At 44.1% G+C, this 21,041-nt stretch overlaps 1 protein-coding gene across 2 annotated transcripts; it reads left to right on the forward strand.

The window, feature by feature from the left end:
• The first annotated feature begins 263 nt into the window (after positions 1-263).
• LOC147245056 (uncharacterized) lies at positions 264-13,203 on the forward strand. 2 transcript variants are annotated; one of them, XM_086184673.1, is made up of 11 exons: positions 264-830; positions 1,738-2,194; positions 2,303-2,406; positions 2,492-2,764; positions 2,882-2,975; positions 3,087-3,154; positions 3,268-3,483; positions 3,593-3,727; positions 3,812-3,880; positions 3,992-4,057; positions 4,169-13,203. In XM_086184673.1, the coding sequence occupies exons 2-11, from the start codon at positions 2,092-2,094 to the stop codon at positions 12,119-12,121; spliced, it is 9,081 nt and encodes a 3,026-aa protein (XP_086040799.1). In that variant the 5' UTR covers positions 264-830; positions 1,738-2,091; the 3' UTR covers positions 12,122-13,203. The 2 variants fall into 2 exon arrangements, with proteins under 2 accessions (XP_086040799.1, XP_086040800.1); XM_086184674.1 differs by lacking the exon at positions 264-830 and adding an exon at positions 946-1,084.
• Positions 13,204-21,041: the final 7,838 nt, after the last annotated feature.

A 21,041-nucleotide genomic window follows, 5' to 3' on the forward strand; every position in this document is an offset into this window, starting at 1 on the left:
TTATATTCCACTTCCAAGCAACAAATGCAGAGTTATTTGCTTTTCACACACTAAAAATGTACACTTTTCAGCTGCTCTCCACTCAGGCACAGATGGCAGAGATTTGTTTACTGTAGTCATGGAAACCACAATTGGAGCTTCTGTGCCCTCATGTACATACTCTCAAACAAACACTTGTAGCTTCTAAACTAAAACACTCACACCTTCAAAAAACACACCATTGAATTCCTGAGAAAAAACTCTCCGCACTGATGTCTTTACATTACACTTTTGACCAACATATGCTGAGTTATGACTGTTTCACAGTACAACTTCAACAATAATCCTCTTCTGCTCTCCACTCCGAGTCCAAAACTCCCATGGATAACACCACTCTGCACCTCTTCACTCTCACACTAGCTTCTTAACTAAAACACTCACACCTTCAAAAAACGCAATGTTTAATTCCTGACAAAAAACTCTACAAACTGATGTCTTTAAATTCCACTTTTCACCAACATACACTGAGTTATGACTGTGTTTCACAGTAAAACTGCCTAAATCCTCCTCTGCTCTCCACTCTGACACAGATGGCAGAGAGAGCAGAGAAGGGAGGGGCTCTCAAACCCTAGCAACAAGGCTCTGTGAAGTCTCAGCTCTCTCCTCAATGGTCAGATCTGACAGCTCTCAACCAATCAGTTGCTGTGCTGCAATGCACTTCATGACGTGTCGTCATGCCACCTCTCTGCCAATCAGTTGCTGTGCCACTCTGTACTCCGTGACGTCTCCTCATACGAGCTCATAAAACCTGACTGCTGCGTCGCCATTTTCTCCTGCTCGTCCGACCGGAGGTGAGTGCTGCTGTCTCATTTGCATGAATTCTTGTTACTTACAGCTATGTTTCAAATGCTCATTTTTACTTCATTCTGTAACGCGACACCGTATTTCCCCTACTACCATGTACTCAGTAAACGCCGCTACATCCGCACCTCAGCCAGTCCGCCTCACCTTGACAAACTTGCTTGCTCCTCGGGTCTATTTCGCCTCTTCTCCACCACTACCTTCACACCTCTGCCGACTTGCCTTACCACTACGAAGTCGCCAGGTTCGGATGTCTGCCCTTTAAACTCACCACTACAAAGCCGCTATCTCTTCGCCTACACGCAACTACACTTCTACCGCCGCCATTTCGCGTCACGGACAGGAGGCCGCTAGCTCCGCCATTTCGCGTCTCCACAGGAGGCCGCTAGCTCCGCCATTTCGCGTCTCCACAGGAGGCCGCTAGCTCCGCCATTTCGCGTCTCCACACGAGGCCGCGAGCTCCGCCATTTCACTTCGCCCCGACTAGGCCCCTCGCCTCCGCCATTTCGCCTCACCGCCAGGAACTGCTACCTAGTCCCTTTTACTTAATCATTTCACATGACTAACAGCTTTGTATGTTAGTGTATCCATTTAACCATTTTTTAAAATTGATATCATACTTCTGATGTATTTGAGTTGTTTAATGATTTTCTCTCTATATTGTATAACAGTAAATTATATTATACATACTTATATCGTTTCACACTGTCAATCGCTACAAATAATTATTACACACGTTCATTAATGCCATTATTTCACATGAATAATAGCTTTATATAGATTATGTCTGAAGGTGTGTATCTATGTTTATAGGTGTGTGTTTATCTGTATATCTTGTATGTCTATATGTGTGTATATAAAACAATACTTTTTAACACCTTCATGTCTACCTTACAGATTACCTGCTTGTGACTTGCTGGTCTGCTCCATCTTGTATATCAACCACTATTCTTCCAGACTACTCTCATCTGCAAACTCAACACATACTTACATACTCACTTCATTTACTCAAACGCATAACTTTTGCATACTTTAACAACTCTACATTCGTTCACACACACACACACACACACACACACACACACACTACTTTTACATATCGCCCATCTCCTACTGCCAAGGTAAGTTGCACTTCTTTTTAATTACCTCACTTAAGAAGTGAACATCTCTCCTGTTTGTGAGTACAAATAGCATAATATAGTCTCATGCTTTCATTGTGAACCATCAATCAATATACATTCTCTTTCATAGATGCCCCGTGCGAAGGCCCACCGGCGTGCCCAGGCGACCAAGCGGAGGATGGCGGAGAGGCAGCCTTGGATCCCTGGGCCACCTATCCCCGAGTTTGTTGCTCGTATGTATTACCTATTCTTTAAATACCTTGCCGCTCCCACTTAAACACTTGCCACAAAAAAACATGTCAGCCATGACCTCACATTCTTGTACATCTCCATCCTAACAGGGCGCGGTACCGGACACCGCCATCGCGTGCGGAGATGGCAAACTTCACTCTACACCAACCACTCCGTGAAGCTTGTCACTCCTGCTCAGTCCCCTGGCCAGAAGGTACTGATCTTTCTCATTCTACATTATTGCATGCATCTACGCACTCATCCTTGCTGTCTGTTCTAAACATGTGCTTCTGTGACAGATGGTGTTCGTCCTCGGAGACTCCCACCTGCGTGCCATCGTCGACGGGTTCGTGAGTATGCCGCAAGGTTCTCTCACTTTTGGCTTCTTATCCGTTCCAGGTGGAGCCGCCTCTGACCTCAGGACCGAGGTCATGCATGCTACCCTCCCCTGGACTCCGGACTTGGTGTGCGTGGGGGCCCCCAGCAACAACCTCACAGCCAGCAGGACTGTTGGTGAGGCGGCGTTGGACTTCCGTGCTCTCCTGACCACAGTCAGCAGCCTCTGGCCGACGGTGAGCTTCTGTTTGTTATATACTGTTACTACTATGTATTCCCTCCTACACAGTCACACTTTTTAGTTATGTCATTATTTACAATCATATGACATTTGTTTCATTTCGCCCTTCAAGGTGTTAGTGATGGATTTCCCTCCACGCTTAACCATCGATCCGGCCTTGCAGGACCTGCTACGTCAGGAATACCGCCGTGTCACAGCGCGCATGGGTATGTCACTCTTCACGTCTCCTTGTTACATCACATTCATACTTTGACGTTCTATTATTTTATGCACATTACACCATTACCATAGATATTTATGCCGTCTACATCTTCCAGGTATCCCATACGTGTCTATGGCGGAGCACCTCCCAGTCCATCGGTTGGAGCTGTGGTGCCACGACGGTGTAAGTACAGCACAGTGTTGTTAATTTCACATGTGACATGCTTTACTTTCCCTCTTGTTCCATGCTACTTGACCCTACGCCATTAAAGTCTCCTTTGTTTTGCTGTCTTTCAGGTTCACCTCAGCGACTCCGATGGCATGCCGGTTGTGGTGGACCTGCTGTGGAACGCCGCGGTCCATCAGCTCGCCCCCCCTCCACCACAGCCCACCGTGTCACCCCGCACATCGCCGCGTGTGAGGGTGTCTCCCAGGGTGATCGTGACGGGACACGTTCCTGTGCCTCGTCGTCGTGACCCCCGGGAGTGGACCGTCGTTGGACGGGCATGCGCGGTAATGTATTTCACTACTATATTATCTAAATGCACATTTCTTAAATCTTCTTGTTATGAACAACAACTAATATTTGTGCTCCTTCCCCTCTTTGCTTTCTGTTTGAAAGACTGGTACACCTCCGGCCCGACAGTCTCCCATCCCGTCCAACCCGGTGTGGTTCAGCAGTGACATGCTGGATGCCATGGAGAAGGTTTCACCTTCTTCTGGCTCTGGCTGCACTGCTGCTCCACCAGCTGGCCAGGTAACTATACCACCCATTACATGTACTGTTTCAAGCCAACATGCATATCAGATGTTGTAAACAAAAATTCTCTCTTTCCTTCAGCCTTCCCCTGGGTACGGGAAGCGCCAGCGCCAACGTGTTGCCTCAAAGCCCAAAGGAGGAAAGCGACAGGTTGGTGTTTTTATCTTTTCTTCCAACAACTGCAATATAACTTATACCTCCATTTTGACTTATACATATAAATCTAATTCTTTTGTACTTTCTCTCCTCTTCTTTATTTAGGTGCTGGCAACACCACCTGCCCGTCTGACCGTGTCCGCCTCCAAGCCCCGTCCAGCAGCGCAGCAGGTTGGCCTTGCTTTAATTGCATACAGTTTACTTCTTGTGGCTCATTAAATCCCCAACATTTCCTCTCCTACTTCATTCACATTTAACATTCTCTTCTCATCTTTCTATCAGGTGGAGGCGACAGCCAAGGCGTGCGTGGAGGAGTCTGCGGTGCCACTGACTGCTGCCGTGGTGCCAGAGGGTCGGAGGAGAGAGGTTGCCGCAGCTTGCCCGGCCTTGCTGACGGAAGCGACTGTCCAGGAGCCAACGCAGATGACGCACACGCTCGGCAAAGCTAAGTTTGACTTTTCTATGTTCTCTGCGCATGATGGAAGAGCAGCTAAAGCAGATTCCAATGGCAATGATGTGGCAGTGGTGGCTCCTAATAGCAGAGGTATTAAGATAGGCAAGCTTGTGAAGGGCTCATTTCACCAGGGACATGAGCGGTTTAAGTATGGAGGACTGCAGTGTATGGCTATTGCTTTGGTCAGCTTAGCCAAACACACTCTGTACAGTGTCTTCTCCTGGAAAAGATGTGAGCTTGATCACGTCTTAATTGAGGGCGATGAATTATACACTTGTTTACGTGACAGTGGATCCTTTACACATCCCTCACATCTGCTATCTGTTCCTGATCTGCCACAGCACTTGGAAGTTGATGGACAGATATGCAGTTTCCATTTTGGGGATGTACTGTTGGGTGAAGTTGGTGTGACTGAAGGGGAGCTGGTGGACTTTGGTGTCTTCATCAGTCTGCGTGACGGACTGGCGAGTATCTTCAGTCAGTACAGCACATGTCTTATGACACTGTGTGGCAACACCACTTCGATCATCCATCAGGATGGACAGTTTGCTGTTGTTGACAGTCACTCACGTAATTATAGTGGCTTGTCACATTGCCATGGTACAAGTGTGGTTCTGCATTTTGGATGTCTTGATGACCTCCATCACTACATCTGCTGCTTGGCTGACACGCTCAGTTCTAACCAGAAAGTTTTTGAACTGTGTGGCGTTCTTGTGATTCCGGATGTAAATCCAGTTCCATCTGGTGTGTCTGCAGACAATTGTATCATGGAGACCAGTACAGTGACACAACCCACTTGTAATGAGCAAAAACTAAATGTCTCTACCGACATATCCAAGGGTTTTCTTAGTGTAGGTGAAAGTCTGCCAATGTTTAACATTACAGACCAGACTTCATCCTCTGATATCAACACTGCGTTACAGAAAGAACCACATAGTAGCCATGGCATAAAGCACAAAATTTCTCCTGACACCCATGTGTCAAAGAAATTTAAGTTGCTTGATGATAATACACTCAGTACAGACATAGAAATTATTAGCGTTGCCACAAATGGTGCGCTACTTTTTTGTCCTCTTGGTGTTGATACTTGTAAATCATTATGTCAAAACTTACATGTTGATTTATACAAGTTCAATCCTCCACTCTCCACAGAGGTTGGATTGATCGGTCCTCCATGTAAGAATGAGAGGATTGTTGCTGATGGGAACTGCTTCTTCAGGGCAATCTCTAAGGCAGTGAGTGGCTCTCAGAAGCACCATCGCAAGATTAGATCAGCTGTTTGTGAAGAGCTGGAGAGAAATGCTCAGAAATATGTCTCTCTTTTGAGAAGACAATATTCGTCTGTGTCACAGTACCTCCAGCAGTCCAGGATGAAATATGTTAACTCTTGGGCCACAGAGGTGGAGATACAGGTAACAGCAGATTTCTTAGGAGTTAGTGTTTGTACGTTTCTGGATGGTCGTTGGATTAAGTATAGCAGTGCTGGTGACAATTTCTCCCCACAATGCATTTATGTGGAAAACATCCTGGACAGGCATTTTGAGAATGTGGTCTGTGTTTCTAAGCTGGGACAACAGACATGTTATGGTTATTGTAAAGTTGTGGATGTGACCACTTACACCTTGAGGACTAGAATGCAGAATGTTGTTGTGTCCGAATCCATAGGATGTACCTTTCCTTTTGTAGTTTCAGACAAATGTCTTGACACTGACAAGGTTGTGCCAGATGATAGTCAGATAAATGTTAAGACTACCTCTCAAATATCAAAATATTTGACACAAAAGAGAAAGAGACAAAAATACATCCTTAGGGACAAAATAAACTTGACTTACACCATAAAGTATTCTCAAAACGTTCTCTATAGAGAAAGGAAAAATTTAATGAATCGAATTAAGTATCACATGCTCTTGGAACATAAACAGAATGTACAAGCAAAGAGTAAAGCACGCAGTCAAAAACTCTACCACCAAAACATCAAGCATAGACAGACGGTTAAGGAAAAAAGTAAAGCTACTAGTATGCTGAAATACAGACTTGACATGCAGCACAGACACCACGTTAAATCAAGGAGTGTTATCAAATATAAAGGTAATATACAGCATCGACAAAAAGTGAGAGCAAATAGTGTGGACAAATACAAAAAAAACTCTCTGCATAGACAAAAACTTAAAGACCGGAGTTTCATTAAATATAGAGAAAATATCCACCATAGACAGACTGTTACAGCCAGAAGTACCAAAACTGTCCAAAGAAAGTATCGCGAAAGTTCAGACTTTAAGCAAAAACTCATTGCTAGAGTTAAATTAAGTAGGAAAAGCACAGCTGTAAAATGTCAAGACTTCAACTTTGTCATGGAACAATTCTTGGATAAGGTTCGAGACGGCCCTGAGTTCATCTGTTGTGTATGTCATCGGTTGTTGTTCAGAACTCAGGTGCTGGGTTGTAGCTATGAAATGTATGCTGGAAATTCTGCTAGAGTTGCGGTTGCTAACCGATGCATTAGTGACACGTATTTGCATAGGTGTGGTAGTGATTGTGTTGTGCCTTGTGGGTTGGCAGCTTGTAGAGGGGAACTTTGGATCTGCCATACGTGTCACAGTAAGATTTCCAAAGGGCAGATTCCAGCTGAGTGTTGGGTCAACAACCTGACACCTGATCCCATTCCGCCGGAACTGGGATGCTTAAATAGCTTGGAGCAACACTTGATTGCGCTGCATATTCCGTTCATGAAATTGTTGGCATTGCCAAAAGGGGGGCAGAACGGAGTACATGGGCCGGTAACATGCGTTCCGGCTAATGTCGTGCAGACAACCAATGTGTTGCCTAGGACTAGCGTGGAAGGGTCCATGATGCAGGTCAAACTTAAACGCAAGTTGACCTACAAAGGCCATTATCGATATCAGTTTGTCGACAGTACACGAGTAAGACAGGCGCTGCACTTTTTAAAAAGGAATAATCCTTTCTACAAGGACATTGACTTCAATGAGGATTGGGTCAATGACTTTTGTCGCCAGGACGATGGCGAGACTGAGGAGGTTCAGTCTGACGGTGAGGACGGAGCTGTCGTAGATGAGGCCAAGTCTGATGAGGTGAAGCAGGTCATTTCAGAGGGTGCGGTGACAGCTCCGTCAGGTGGTCAAGACGACGTGATAGATGATTCAACAGAAATAATACAAGATGAACTGTTGCATGACAGACAGCAGCACTGCATGTTTCAGGACACTTGCCTTATGCCTGTTGATATTGGTCAGGAAGCATTAGACCAGTATTTCGAGGACATCATCAACGTGGCGCCTGCGGAAGGGAATAGTCCAGTTAGGCTGCTTTCTGACCAGACGAACGAGGCCAAGTGTTTCCCCGTCTTGTTTCCTCTGGGTAGGAAAACATTTCACGACGGGCGCTCGCAAGCGTTGACTTTGACGCGGTACTTCAACAACCGGATTATGCATGCGGATGGCCGCTATTCCGGCAACGTTGAGTACATTTTCTTCAGTCAGTACATGTCTGAGACTGAGCAAGTGTCCTCTAAAGTTTCCGTGGCAGGGCGTAAGGGTAGGGCAGGTCACAAGTCCCAGAAGGTTAGCGCAGCGATGCTGATGAACGAGGACACTTTGAAGCAGATGTTGCAGGTCGACGAGGGCTTCAGATTTCTGAAGCCCATTCGAGGAACGCCTGCCTTTTGGCAGTCTGTTCAAAAGGACCTGTTAGCATGCGTCCGTCAGCTGGGGATTCCGACGTGGTTCTGTTCGTTTTCGTCTGCTGATCTGCGCTGGCAGAATCTCCTGACCAGTATCCTGAAGCAGGAGGGCAGAACGCAGACGGTAGAGGATTTGGAGTGGGCAGACAGGTGCGAGCTGTTGCGGAGGAACCCCGTGACAGCCGCGAGGATGTTTGACTACAGGTGGCATTGCTTCTTGAATGAGGTTCTCAAGTCTCCTTCACAACCGATTGGCAAAATCACAGATTACTTTTATAGGGTAGAATTTCAGCAGCGCGGCTCCCCTCATGTCCACTGTCTGTTTTGGATTGAGGGGGCTCCCCAAATTGATAAGAACACAGATGAGGAAGTGGTGGCATTTATTGACCAATATGTCACCTGCGACTTAAACCCTGACGATGACACGTTATCGGCTATCGTGGCATCGGTTCAAGCCCACTCCAGGCGACACACCAAATCCTGTCTGAAACACGGAACGTGTCGCTTCCATTTCCCAAAAGTTGTTTCGGCCCGGACTTTTGTTTGTAAAACGGAAATTAAAACCTGTACCTGTGATCCGAAGGCCAGAGAGAATCCTCAGTCAACAAGCGTGCCGGTCTGTAATTGTTTCCAAGACACGAATCCCATTAATAAGGAAACAGCACACGCCATTTTGAAAGCCGTGAAGAAGGCTGTTAAAAAAGCGGACGCAGGAGAAGTGGCCTACGCTAGCGTGGACCACTTGTTCCAGACTCTGGGCATTAATCAGGACATTTTTGAGCTGGCTTATAAGCGCCTGCACACAAAGACTAGGGTAGTCTATAAAAGAGGGGTAAAGGACGTCTGGGTGAACCAGTATAATAAGAAATTGTTGAAGTGCTGGAATGCTAACATGGACATTAGCTTTGTCACCGATGCCTATGCAGTAATCATTTATATCATTTCGTATATAACCAAAGCCGAGAGAGAAATTGGGCTTTTATTGGCCAACGCACAAAAAGAAGCATCCAAACAATCAAATCTCTCTGCTAGAGAGGCTTTGAAAAAACTAGGAAGTGTGTATTTGCACAATAGGGACGTTTGTGCCCAGGAGTCGGTGTACAGGCTAACGAACATGCATCTGAGGGAGTGTTCCAGGAAGGTTGTTTTTGTGCCGACGGGGGCAAATGTAGTTAGGATGAGTTTACCCCTCAGTGTGTTGAGGCAGAAAGCTGCTTGTGGTGACATGAGGTCAGAGGATATGTGGATGCCAAATATAGTCGATAGGTATAGGAGCAGGCCAGATGACCAGGTTTTTGACGACATGTGTATGGCTACGTTTGCGTCTGAGTATCGTCTTCTCAGCAAGAATGAAAAGTCCAAGAACATGATTCAACTGAAGAATGGACTTGGCTTCATCTCGAGGAGAACGCGGTCTCAGTTCGCTGTTGTGCGCTACATGCGCTTCGACTTAGAAAAACAGGAGGAAGCACACTATCAGAGTCTGCTTCAGATGTATCTCCATTACAGAATTGACGCAGATCTGAAACCTGATGGGTTTCATCTGTTCAGTCAGTTCTATAAGGATGGAGAGGTTAGGTTCAGGGACGGTTCGTTGAAGCCGGTTCAAAGCGTCGTCGATGAGAACAGGGCCAGGTTTGAGGTCGATTGTCCTGAGTTGGATCACGCTGAGGAGATTGCTCAGCAAGGTCAGGTCGATGAGGATGTTTGGGGGGAGCTCTGTCCTGAGCTGGAAGCGGAACGCCTCGAGTGTTTAGAGGAAATGAAGGAGCAACGGCAAGGCGAAAATGCTGATGAGCATTTGGCCGACGCCTTACAAAATGTTCCCGATTTGGCGGCTGCCAAACCAAAAACAGATGTGTTTTTGGAGAGGAACAGGAGCATTTTGCCCAGAAGTGACGGCTTGGCCTTAGTTAGGTCTCTGAACGAGACGCAAATGGCTGTCTTCAACAAAGTTAGACAGTGGTGTCTGCAGAAGGCCATGGGTAAGAACCCAGAGCCTCTGCATGTGTTTTTGACAGGCGGTGCAGGGACGGGGAAAAGTCACTTAATTAGGGCTATTCAGTACGAGGCCGGGAGACTGCTGGCAACACTTTGTCATCAACCAGATAGCATTTCGGTTCTGTTAATGGCCTCCACGGGCATAGCTGCATACACTTTAAATGCAGCAACAATTCATCGCTCGCTGAGTATTGGCACACACTCCAGCTTGCCCTACACACCCTTGGGAGAAGACAAACTGAACTCTCTAAGGGCCACATTTAGAGACCTCCAAATTGTCATCATTGATGAGATTAGCATGGTTGATCACAATCTGTTGGCATACGTTCACGGCAGGTTGAGGCAGCTTAAACAGACCGGTGACTTTTCCCCATTCGGTAATGTTAGCGTCATAGCCGTCGGTGACTTCTACCAGTTGCCTCCCGTTAAAGGGAAGCCGCTGTACGCTGGTCAGGTTGGTGTGGACCTGTGGTGCCACTTTAGCGTGGTGGAGCTGACCACTGTCGTCAGACAGAAGGACAGCTCCTTTGCTGAGATGTTGAACAGGCTTCGGGTGCGTTCAAAGAAAACCCCCATGTTAGACGGCGACGTCCAAATTTTGAAATCGCGAGAGACAGGGGAAGATAGTTCGGCCTTGCATATTTTCACCACAAATGTGCAAGTGGAAGAATTTAATTTGAACCAGTTGTTCCGCACGTGCCCAGATTATGTTGAAATTGACGCTAAAGACTTTACGCCGAACCGCAAAACCGGCAAATTGGAACCTGGAATCATTAGCAAGGGGCAGGGCACGTGTTTGGAATCTAAATTGTGTTTGGCCAAAAACGCCAGGGTTATGCTCTGTCGTAACGTCGACGTCCAGGACGGTCTGGTCAATGGCGCGTGTGGCACTGTCAGCTACATTGAATTTGGCCCCGACCCCACATTTCCTCTGAGAATTTACGTCAAGTTCGATGACGAAAACATTGGCAGACAGAGGAGGACAGAGCGTCCACACGCAGCAGTAGAATACAGGCATTCTACTGCTATTGAACCAGACAGGGAGAAGACCAGGAAGCGCGGTTGTGTGCGGGTGCAGTTTCCCCTCAGGCTAGCGTGGGCTTGTACAGTCCACAAAGTGCAGGGGTTGACTGTAGACCAGGCTGTTGTCAGTTTAAAGAAGGTATTTGCACCTGGGCAGGCGTATGTAGCTCTCAGTCGTGTTAGGGCCTTGTCGGGACTGATCATCAAGGACTTTGAAGAAAAGGCCATTTACTGCAAGGACACCATTAAGGAGGCCATAGCTAGCATGCCTCCATTTTTGATTGAGCAGCCTTCATCAAATACACAGTTCGCGGTGTATTTGATGAACGTACAAAGTTTAAGTCGCCACCTGCTAGACTTGGTGTCCTGCACGCAGCATTTGCAGCTTAACTGCATTGCTGTCACAGAAACATGGCTCACTGCACAGTCCTCATTGGACTGTGTGCAAATTTCCGGCTACGATTTCCACAGTCGTCCTCGGTCTCTGTGTTACAGCGCCGCTGACCCCACATTCTCCAAATTCCAGCAGTTAGAACGCGGTGGCGTCGGCCTGTATAGTTTAGCCCATTCGGACGTCGACATTCTGCAGGTACCCGATTTCAATCTGGAGTGCTTGGTGTGCCTGCACAAAAAATTGAGCATTTCCCTGGCCGTCATTTACCGTCCACCAGCGTATCCAAATTTGCTGTTCAAAGGCAATGTGGGGAGGTTGCTTGACTGGTTAACTCCGACAAGTAACACTGTTGTAGTCATGGGAGACTTTAATGAGAACATTTTGAAAGGGTCATCAATTTGTAAATTTATGGAAGAAAAAGGGTTCACCCAACACGTGACACAAGAGACCACAGAAAAGGGGACGCTAATTGACCACGTTTACGTTAAAACGTCACAGTACGACGTGGAATGTGCAGTCTGGCCAGCCTACTTCAGCGATCACGAAGGGATCCTGTGTAGGTTTTCTGTTTCAGATGATCAGGGGGAGTTAGATGACCTCGCCAGTTTGTTTAGCTTGGATGACTTTGAGGATTTCCAGGGCGATTCTGACCACCAGGATGACTGAGTGTCAAAGCTACATGGCTGTCCCAGGTCAAATACTAGCCTCATGTCAGCTCAGTTGGCTCTGTGTGTGCTGGTAGGACAAGTTGACTCGGACCTGTTGTTGATAGGAAGCCTGGCATGATTGTTGGCATTTGTTAATGTAGAAAGTCCCACTCCACCTCTCTGTGCCCTTTTTAATCTTTTTAACTTTTTAAACCTTTTTAACTTTGGCTATTTATTCTGTGCATGTCTTGACATGCACGGTTTTTAAGGTATTTATTCATGTATTTATTATTAACTTATTCCACTGTCACGCACTGCACTTACTGCAGTTTTGTAGTGACTATGAGTTGGTAGTTTAGCTCCACGAATCATGGTTCCACTCGTGCTGCGTGACAATCATGGGTCACACGTTGTTGATATTTATAGTTGTTGTTGTTATTTATAGTTGTTGTAGTTGATATTTATAGTTGTTGTTGTTATTTATAGTTGTTGTAGTTGATATTTATAGTTGTTGTTGGTCATTTATAGTTGTTGTGAGTCACTGTCTGTCACATTATTGCTGTTGGTCTCTTATGAATGTTTTATAAATGTATTCTGTGTGTATTTTTGCCTGTTGTCTCTCCTCTCAGCCCCCTCCCTCTTTGTCTCTCTCTCTCTCTGTATCTCTCTCCTCTTCTCCCACTGCCCCCGCCCCTCACCCCCAAGTCTATCTCCCCTCTCCACCCCAGCCCCATCTCTCTCCCTCTCCCTCTCAACCCCAACCGGTCCAGGCAGGTGGCCGCCCACTTTGAGCCTGGTTCTGCCTGAGGTTTCTTCCTGTAAAAGGGAGTTTTTCCTCACCACCGTCGCCAAGTGCTTGCTCATGTGGGAATGTTGGGTTTCTTTCACTAAACTTGTAAATAGTTGGTTTATTGAACCCCAACGGGGAGAAATTTCATTTAAGTTCTAAATTACTTTCATTAATTATGTTCACTGTATGTTCTAAATGCATTTTTATTTGACTTCAGATTTATAATTTACATTTTGTTACACATGCAGTGACTGTCTCTAATTGACCTTTTGTTCAAATTAATCAGTTAATAAATTCCCATGTTCACCACAGCTGATGTCTGTCTTTTATTGTCACAATAACTGTGTACATGGACAATGAATGTTGAACTTTCTAATCCACAGTCAAATGTCCTGTTTTCAATGCTGTATTTTGCCACATTCATGCTTGATGATATTCAGCAACTTAACTGGAAGAACCACAGTAAAGTGACAGCCAACAGGTAGCACAGACAATGATGAACACAAGGGTCAATATGAAGCTGTCACATCTGCAGTCACACTTTGGGTCCAACTGGAGCTTCTACCTCCTCAACTTCAACTCTCACCACTTTGATACCAACATGGATGGAGGAGCACTTCTCCATCACCCTGGGATTGATGATGTCATTCAACACCTTCACTAGGAGAAGCACATCAAACTTAGACAAAGGTAGGACAGAAGATGACAGGCAGACGGATCAATGCTGTCAGCTCAGCACTTGCAGTCACAACTGAAAAAGATGGTCTAAAATATTACTATTGGCCAACATATGGAGAGTTAATGACTGTTTTTAACAGTAAAACTGGCAGAATCCTCCTCTGCCCTTCAGTCTAATACAGATGGTAGAGATTTGTTATCTGTTGTCATGGAAACAGAAAGGGGAGCATCTCTGCTCTCATGGTAAATATTCTCAAACACTTCTAGCTTCTAAATTAAAAGACCCACACCTTCAAAAACCATATTATTGAATTCCTGACAAAAAAACTATAAAAACATCTGGTAACATTCAACTTTTGACCCACATATGCTGAGTTATGACTGTGTTTCACAGTTAAACTGCCAAATCCTCCTCTGCTCTCCACTCTGACACAGATGGCAGAGAGCGAGCAGAGAAGGGAGGGGCTCTTAAAGGGCCAGCTCTCAACTCTGCACTCACACTGTGCAGCGAACTGAGGCTCGTATCTCCTAAACTACAAGGCCTAGGGATTTGCCGATTACACCGTTGGATTGGGGCCGGCGATCCGGCCGCGGTTAGGCGGGGGCTCAGGCCCTAACAACGCTGCTTGCAGCTTTAATTGTATCTGTTATGTGACACAAGTTATAAAGCAGTTCTTAGGAACTACTGAGCACCTCCTACGAATGATTGTGTGTTCACCAGCTGTCACTTTCTGTTTGATACAGTTCACTATGCCTTGCCAGACAGCCGTAGGTGTAGATTCTCTTTCAGAGTGATGTGGGAGGTGTTGCACTGAGAGAAATGCTCATCAGATCTAAGAGTCACACGCTCTCATACAAAGCAAATACTAGAGGAACTCTCTTGAGTGTCGGTGGAAGAGGACTTGAGACATTCTGGGGAAAATGTTTTTGCACTCTGAAATAACAATGAAACTTCACGAGAAGGAGGAAACCGCTATAATTATATTGCAGAACTACATTTGGATCTTTATGGTTCTGCCTTTGCAAAGACAATAAAATGGCCCCGCGTATTGTTGTTGCTAACTAAACAGGAGAAGAAGTTAGGTTTACTCAAGTAATGTGATTTATTTGACATGCATGTGCTCTTATTTATTTAATTATTAAGTTTTATAGTTTTTTATCACTTTTTTTAATATAAAACAACATAAACCCGGACAATACATAATTTTATTTTAGAAACTTAAATTAAATTAAACACAGCTTTTTTGTGCACCTTATCCCAACCTTTTAACTACTACTGATTGTTTTATTTTATTTTTATCTGATTCTGAATTCCTTGTGCATGCAGTGATAGATCTCTGTACTCGATGTACTAATAACATGCAAATACTCCATTGTTTGGTTTCCATGGTGATGACATGAGGATGACAGTGCGGCACAATGAGTATAGCAATAGCGCATGTGTTCCACATTCATCGGTTACATCAGAGCAAATTCCTGGTCGTCCTGACGCAAAGAACCTTTCCAAACAAAGGTTCATACATGTGAAAATGCAGGGTTGATAGATAATGACATGTCGTGTGTAACAGGAAGGTCTACCCTGACACAGTTTCTAGAGCAAAGAGTTCTTTTGCAAACACAAGTAGCTGGCAACTGGAGAGACACGTCAGACAGTCATTAGGATGTATAACAGTAATCAGTTTAAAGCGCGCCCCATGAGATGATCAGGAAGTGAATCAGGGTATCATGGCAACAACCCGGTGAAAACCTCGCCACATTGTTTCCATCTTCCACTATCTGCTCCGTGTTCCCGCCTAACTGATAACATTTTCACCCAGCGTGTAATACACCACCGCACACACTGTAAGTGCCATGTGTGTTCATGTTGCATAACTATTGACGGTTCTGTTTGTACAGTGTGCTCTAGTGTTGTGTACAGTACGTCATTTCAGCGGGGTACAAACCGCTACACCAGCCTCTCATTCTTTCTGTCATTCTTTGGTTTGCAGCTGTGACTCAGAAGGTGTTTCCCGTCAGCATGGGGAGATGTAGGGGGGGAACTATGAATTTTTCCTCAGCTGATATTAGCGATGGATAAAGAACACTACATTTCTACATCTGAAATTAGCGAAAGGAGAAGAATGATGATTTATCTGAAATAGCACATCAGCTGACTGAAGAGCAGGTTTACAAATGACGAGTTTTAGGAAGTGAGAGCGAACCGGTGAGTTTTGTCATAACCAAGCCACTTCTCAGCCACTTACAATAGTTCTGACTGAGTGACTAAATGTGTTACATGTGATTCGGTACAAGTCCCAGGGAAATCTAAATGTCTCAGATTGGCCTGTTGGTACACACATGGCTGGTCTCCAGTAAAACGGTTCACAATACAACCCAGAAGAGGAGGAACACTTTGATGACTCAAAGCATTTTTACACGATTCCCTCCTCAACTGAAAAATATGGGAAAGTAAAAAAAGAAAATACATCATGAACAAAGCAGCTGGCAAAGTTCCTAAAAGAGGCTTTCTTTTTTAAAACATTGCAAGAACTAATATCGTCGCCTTCCTAAAATAATCGTCATTTTTTTCAAGTTTTTTTTTAGAAAACGCAAAAACATTGAGAGTTGTTTTAAACAAAGAAAAAAACTTGACAAAAAATGACTTAGATGGTCATTTTAAAAAGGCGATGATACGCAGTTTCTTGTGAAATATGACTATAATAGCCGACTTGAGTGCCAGAAGGACTCATGCACAATTCCATTAATGGTAATGTTTATAATCACAGTTTTAGTTCTGTTGCATTCCCTAATTTTTCTTGGCTCATCTCGGAGGGGAATAACCATCTAAGGGTTCACGTGTATAAAAAATGATGGAGGTGCAGATTGAGAGTAATGCAGCCAGCTGGTGGAGCAGAGCACAGGGGAGTGGAGTACTAACAGTAAATCTGGAGGCACAGAGGAGGAACAGGAGGAGCGTGCCCGTAGAACAGACTAGGAGGGTGGGACTTGCGGGCCGTGGTGACTCATTGCCTCTGCTTGGCTCTCATATCTGGCATCTGGAGCTCATTGACGAGGGCTCCATGGAAACCAGCAGTTGTGGAATTGTAAACAGACTGAGCCACTGGATAGATGAGCGGGAACCAGGCTTTGGCTGTTTCTCCGCCACACGCTCGGAGGCTCCAGCTGAGCAGTCAGCTGTCTGTATATGAGCGCAGTGAGGTCACATGGAGCAGCTGAGGTGAAAATACCACGCATATAATATCGGACCGCCTCCTTTACAGAGCACGAGCTGCCTCATCATTTTTCCAATATTATGGTTTGTTTTAGTAGGGTTTTTTTTGTGACCTTCTTTTTCAACAGGCATGTGGGCAATAAATATACTGCACGAAGTATTTACTAAAGTGCCCATAGTACCACCATTGCGAATGTACAATTCCTGAAAAATTCTGTTTGGTGCATATCATTGACCTCCTTGACATTAAATGGTAAATTATAAACAGCAGGCATAAATATGCAATAGGCACTTCTTTGTGTCATAGCCTCAATTCAGGGTCATTGCACTCAGGGACAAGTTGTTGAAATTATATTAAAGACAAAAAAACTTCGAGTTGCTATAGTTAATATTGAGATTATATTTAAAGATCCGCTCCACACAACCATTCGAGCAAACAAAAAAAATCAGTTGTGCACTGTCTGACTTTTTCTTTTAGTTGGACAAAAATAAATGAATAGTAATAACCACCACATTAAGCTCCTCAAAGCTATGTTGAGCACTGTTAAAATGACCTTTAACACACCCTCGTCTTCATTCAAAAAAAAATAGGACACATGAATTTGCATAATTGTTTATTTCTCAATCTGAACCGCCCTACATAAGATGTGTCCTCCGTCCCCGACAATGTTCATTGTCAATGCATTTCACTTGCGTATATTGAATTTCTGGCTCTGTATCCTCGTCCAAAGCGTTAATGATGTCAAAAAGCACGTCTCTTGAAATCAGATTTTCAGTGAGCACAGAAAGAAATGACTCTTTCATCATTTCATGAGGAAACAGTCTTTTGGTGTCAAACTCTGCTCATAGAGCATTTGACACAGTGAAGCTCAAGCATTCAACAGCCACAAGAAGAAAAACATGTTTTTACTCCGGAGGGAAACTTTAAATGTGTCAGAAAAAAATGCTAATAAATCCCAATCACTTCCAGAAACAAGCTTGCTGGTCTGCATGAATTAAAAGACGTGGCGTGATACGATGTTTAATTGCTCTTAACTACTGTATGAAATGAGTGAGCATTAAAAGTACTTCAATTCATATTTTAAAAGTGCTCTACAAAACTTCAGTTTGCTGCCTCGGATCACTGGTTGTGTGTGGAGCTTCGATGCCATATTCTTGGCTCAGTCACCATACAACTTCTTACAAATTATCATGCGGGTGTGCACCAAATAATCCTCGTCTGTTGGCCGGACTGTTTAGGTCAGGCATGTGCCTGCTTCCCCTGTTATTGACAATCACACAACACGTGCACCACATGTCACATGTGTTTTTATGTTCTTCCTCATTTATTTGGGCTGCCTTTCATTTTGTATTGTTGTGCATACAGGCAGTAATGGTTTACAAGAAATATCTTTTTTGTTTTTAGTTTTGCACATGACGTGAGTTTTCAATACTCCCATCCTGCACACATTCCTTGAAAATAAAGTGTTCTGAGAAACAAAAGCATTTTTTTTTGGGGGGGGGGGTATTCTATTCTTTATGGAAAAATGTTGAAAAGTTCCAAAAAAAAAAAAAGCAGCACAGCTGTCAAAGAAATTACATTTATCCAGGGAAAACTTAGAGGAGGGGAAAAAAACATTGTTCTGGGTCACTCATAGAGCGCACATCACCTCAGAGAGCCTTTATCTGACTGAAACCTCTACTGGCTTTGAGGAAAGTGCTGTGGAAGCAGGTAGAGCAGGATCTCCTTCCTGTAATTATGAAGGATATTGCAGATTCCCGTTCATCCATCATTTTAGTAGTTTGCAGTAAATGCATGTGTGTCTGTGTGTGTGTGTGTGTGTGTGTGTGTGTGTGTGTGTGTGTTTTCCTAGCTGCTGTCTCTCTCAGTGTGATTGTATATGAAGAGTGAAAAATGGAGTGCAGTTTATGTATCGCTATTCTTGTTTAGCACCCCCCAAAGTGCTTTACTACAAACTTACATTTGGCAAGACTCTTAACACCATCAAGAGCTCTTAAAGCTTCAGTTTTTCTGAAAAACAATTTGACTCTCCCTGTGGAGGAGTGGTGGGTCAGACGAACCCTCGGACTAACAGACCACTTAGCCATAGCCGCCAAAATAAGAGCCTTTGCAAGGGTCATAATAACAAAGCTTCAACAAAGTAAATATGTCAGTTGCAAGGGCCTTAAGGTAGTACCCACCCTGGATCTCCAGCTCAGAAGGATATTTTTTCCCTCTGCATCACTTTTTTGTGACTCCAGAATGCAGAAGGGGCCAGCCACGTCTATTTAGCCTGAAGCTATGGTGACTTTCACTCGTGCTCGTCTATGCTAGCAAAAACCATTCGTGTTATAGTTTGTTTTTAGCTCGAATCAAATTGTTGTGGATAACTGAGCATGACACTGTATAAAGAAGATGTGGATTATAGCCAATGATTCGCTTTGGAGTTTGTAAACAGAAATTTTCAAACACTTGTTTGCAATAGTTCATGGCCGGCTCTTTCTGCATTCTTAAAGTAACAAAGAAGTGAATAATCAATAATTGCAAAATATTGCCAATTTTGTCCTTTAATTACACCTTATTAGAATCAAATATGCAGAAAAGTAACTTAGGGGTAACCCTCTGCACAACGTAACAGAAGACCGATTCTCCAATCAGCTAAAATTCCAGTTAATCCAAACAGACTCGGTTAAGAGCCGTGAAAGAAACCAGGACCCCAAACATAACGTTTGAACTCAAAATAGCCAAATTAAATCATTTCATGTTGGAAAAATTTAACAAAGGTTTGGAAGGTTTGTTTGGTTTGCATAGAAAGCTGAACGCTGTCACGTACAAGACAGAAACCAGACAGCTTTTTCAAGGAAAAGGGGGCCACAGAGCACAGGATGTGTTCCTCTCAAAATACTCTTCACGTTTGGCGGCGTAGATGAAATCAGCCGTGCACGTGCTTGAAGAGATACTGATATCAGTGTTAAAAATTTGTATGAGTTTTTTTATTCTTTTTTTGTCAATGCTGATTGGAGCCAATGTGTGCAGCTACAAGGAGGAGACGGCCCGTCCTTGTGATCGATCTTAAGGACACGTTCCAGAAAATGTTGCAACCCTGCTGAATTAGTGGATAGGATGTAAAACTGAATTTGTTGACATAGTTCCCCTTCATTTGTGTCTGTGTATAGAACAGATGACAATTCTGAGAATGTACATGCCTTTAATAGCCTTTCATGTTACACAGGCAGCTGCATCACTATGCATGTGCATGCCAGGGCACGTCAGGTCAGGCTAGCACAGACACTCCATGAGTCACACCAGGCCGCACTTCTCAAAGGCCGGCCAAGCCTGCTGTTATTTTGCAGTTCTGTGGTATTTTGTCCAAAGCAGTTGCTCAAACTCTTTCCTAAGAAGAAACATGGGCACAACTTGTTGCTCTGGAGATGATATACTATTATTCATATTCATTTCCTTTTGTAAAAAAAAACAAAAAAACAAACCGCCTTGTTGGTGTTTTCGCAGAACTGGGACACAGTATCGCGGGGCTTTTGCTTCACTTACCGAACCAAATATTTGGTTACTGGATAATCAGGTCTGCTCTGGAAAACCAGCCTGTATTTAAAACTTTTGGTGGTGATAAATGTATTTTATCAGAAAGGGACAGTACTTTAGGTAGTACTATATGGGCTGATAATATTGGCTGGTTTTTTTCAGTTCAAGGTTCTTACAGGATTCAACAGGATCAATAAATACCTTTAAAAAAGCCACTCTGAGTAACATTGAGGACTTCTATCACCGTCATACCGGTGAAAGATTATGTAGGAAGATTAGTGTTTAATTATTTCCATACTAATTGTTGGGAGTTACTAACAGAGTCTGAAGATTTCCCTCTAATACATTTAACACACTGTAGTACATGGAAGCTATCACTACAAAAAGTAACTTCCTTAACTTGTAAAGTTGTAATAATAATTTTTTTTTTAACTATTTTTGTTGTTTTTGACATCAACCTGCCTTGGAATAACAACTAAAAATGAGCATGGCGGTGAAACCTAGCATGTTTACATTTGATTCTGCATGTTTATTGATGTACCTGGTTCGATAAATAAATCCTTAATGTTTGCATGTTTCCTGAAGCAGGGCAACAATAAACTGGTGAGGAAATGCTGATTCAAGTGTGACCCAAATGTAAAGTGATCTTGGCTATGACTGAGTCCTCCATCCCAATAAACTTTAAACTGTATCAGTATTTTCCACCTCCTGCGAAACACACATCAAAGAAGAAGAAGTCA

Source organism: Aulostomus chinensis, chromosome 18 (assembly GCF_037954235.1).
Source record: "Aulostomus chinensis isolate RoL2024-O1b breed Wild chromosome 18, RoL_Achi_v1.0, whole genome shotgun sequence".
Classification (NCBI taxonomy): Eukaryota; Metazoa; Chordata; class Actinopteri; order Syngnathiformes; family Aulostomidae; genus Aulostomus; species Aulostomus chinensis.

Bases quoted from the DNA above. Each gene is read 5' to 3' on its own strand.
- LOC147245056 (XM_086184673.1), top strand. From the start codon at position 2,092: ATGCCCCGTGCGAAGGCCCACCGGCGTGCCCAGGCGACCAAGCGGAGG. The intron at 2,976-3,086 runs GTATGTCACTCT...TACATCTTCCAG, and splicing joins CCGTGTCACAGCGCGCATGG to GTATCCCATACGTGTCTATG. The intron at 4,058-4,168 runs GTTGGCCTTGCT...TCTTTCTATCAG, and splicing joins CCCGTCCAGCAGCGCAGCAG to GTGGAGGCGACAGCCAAGGC.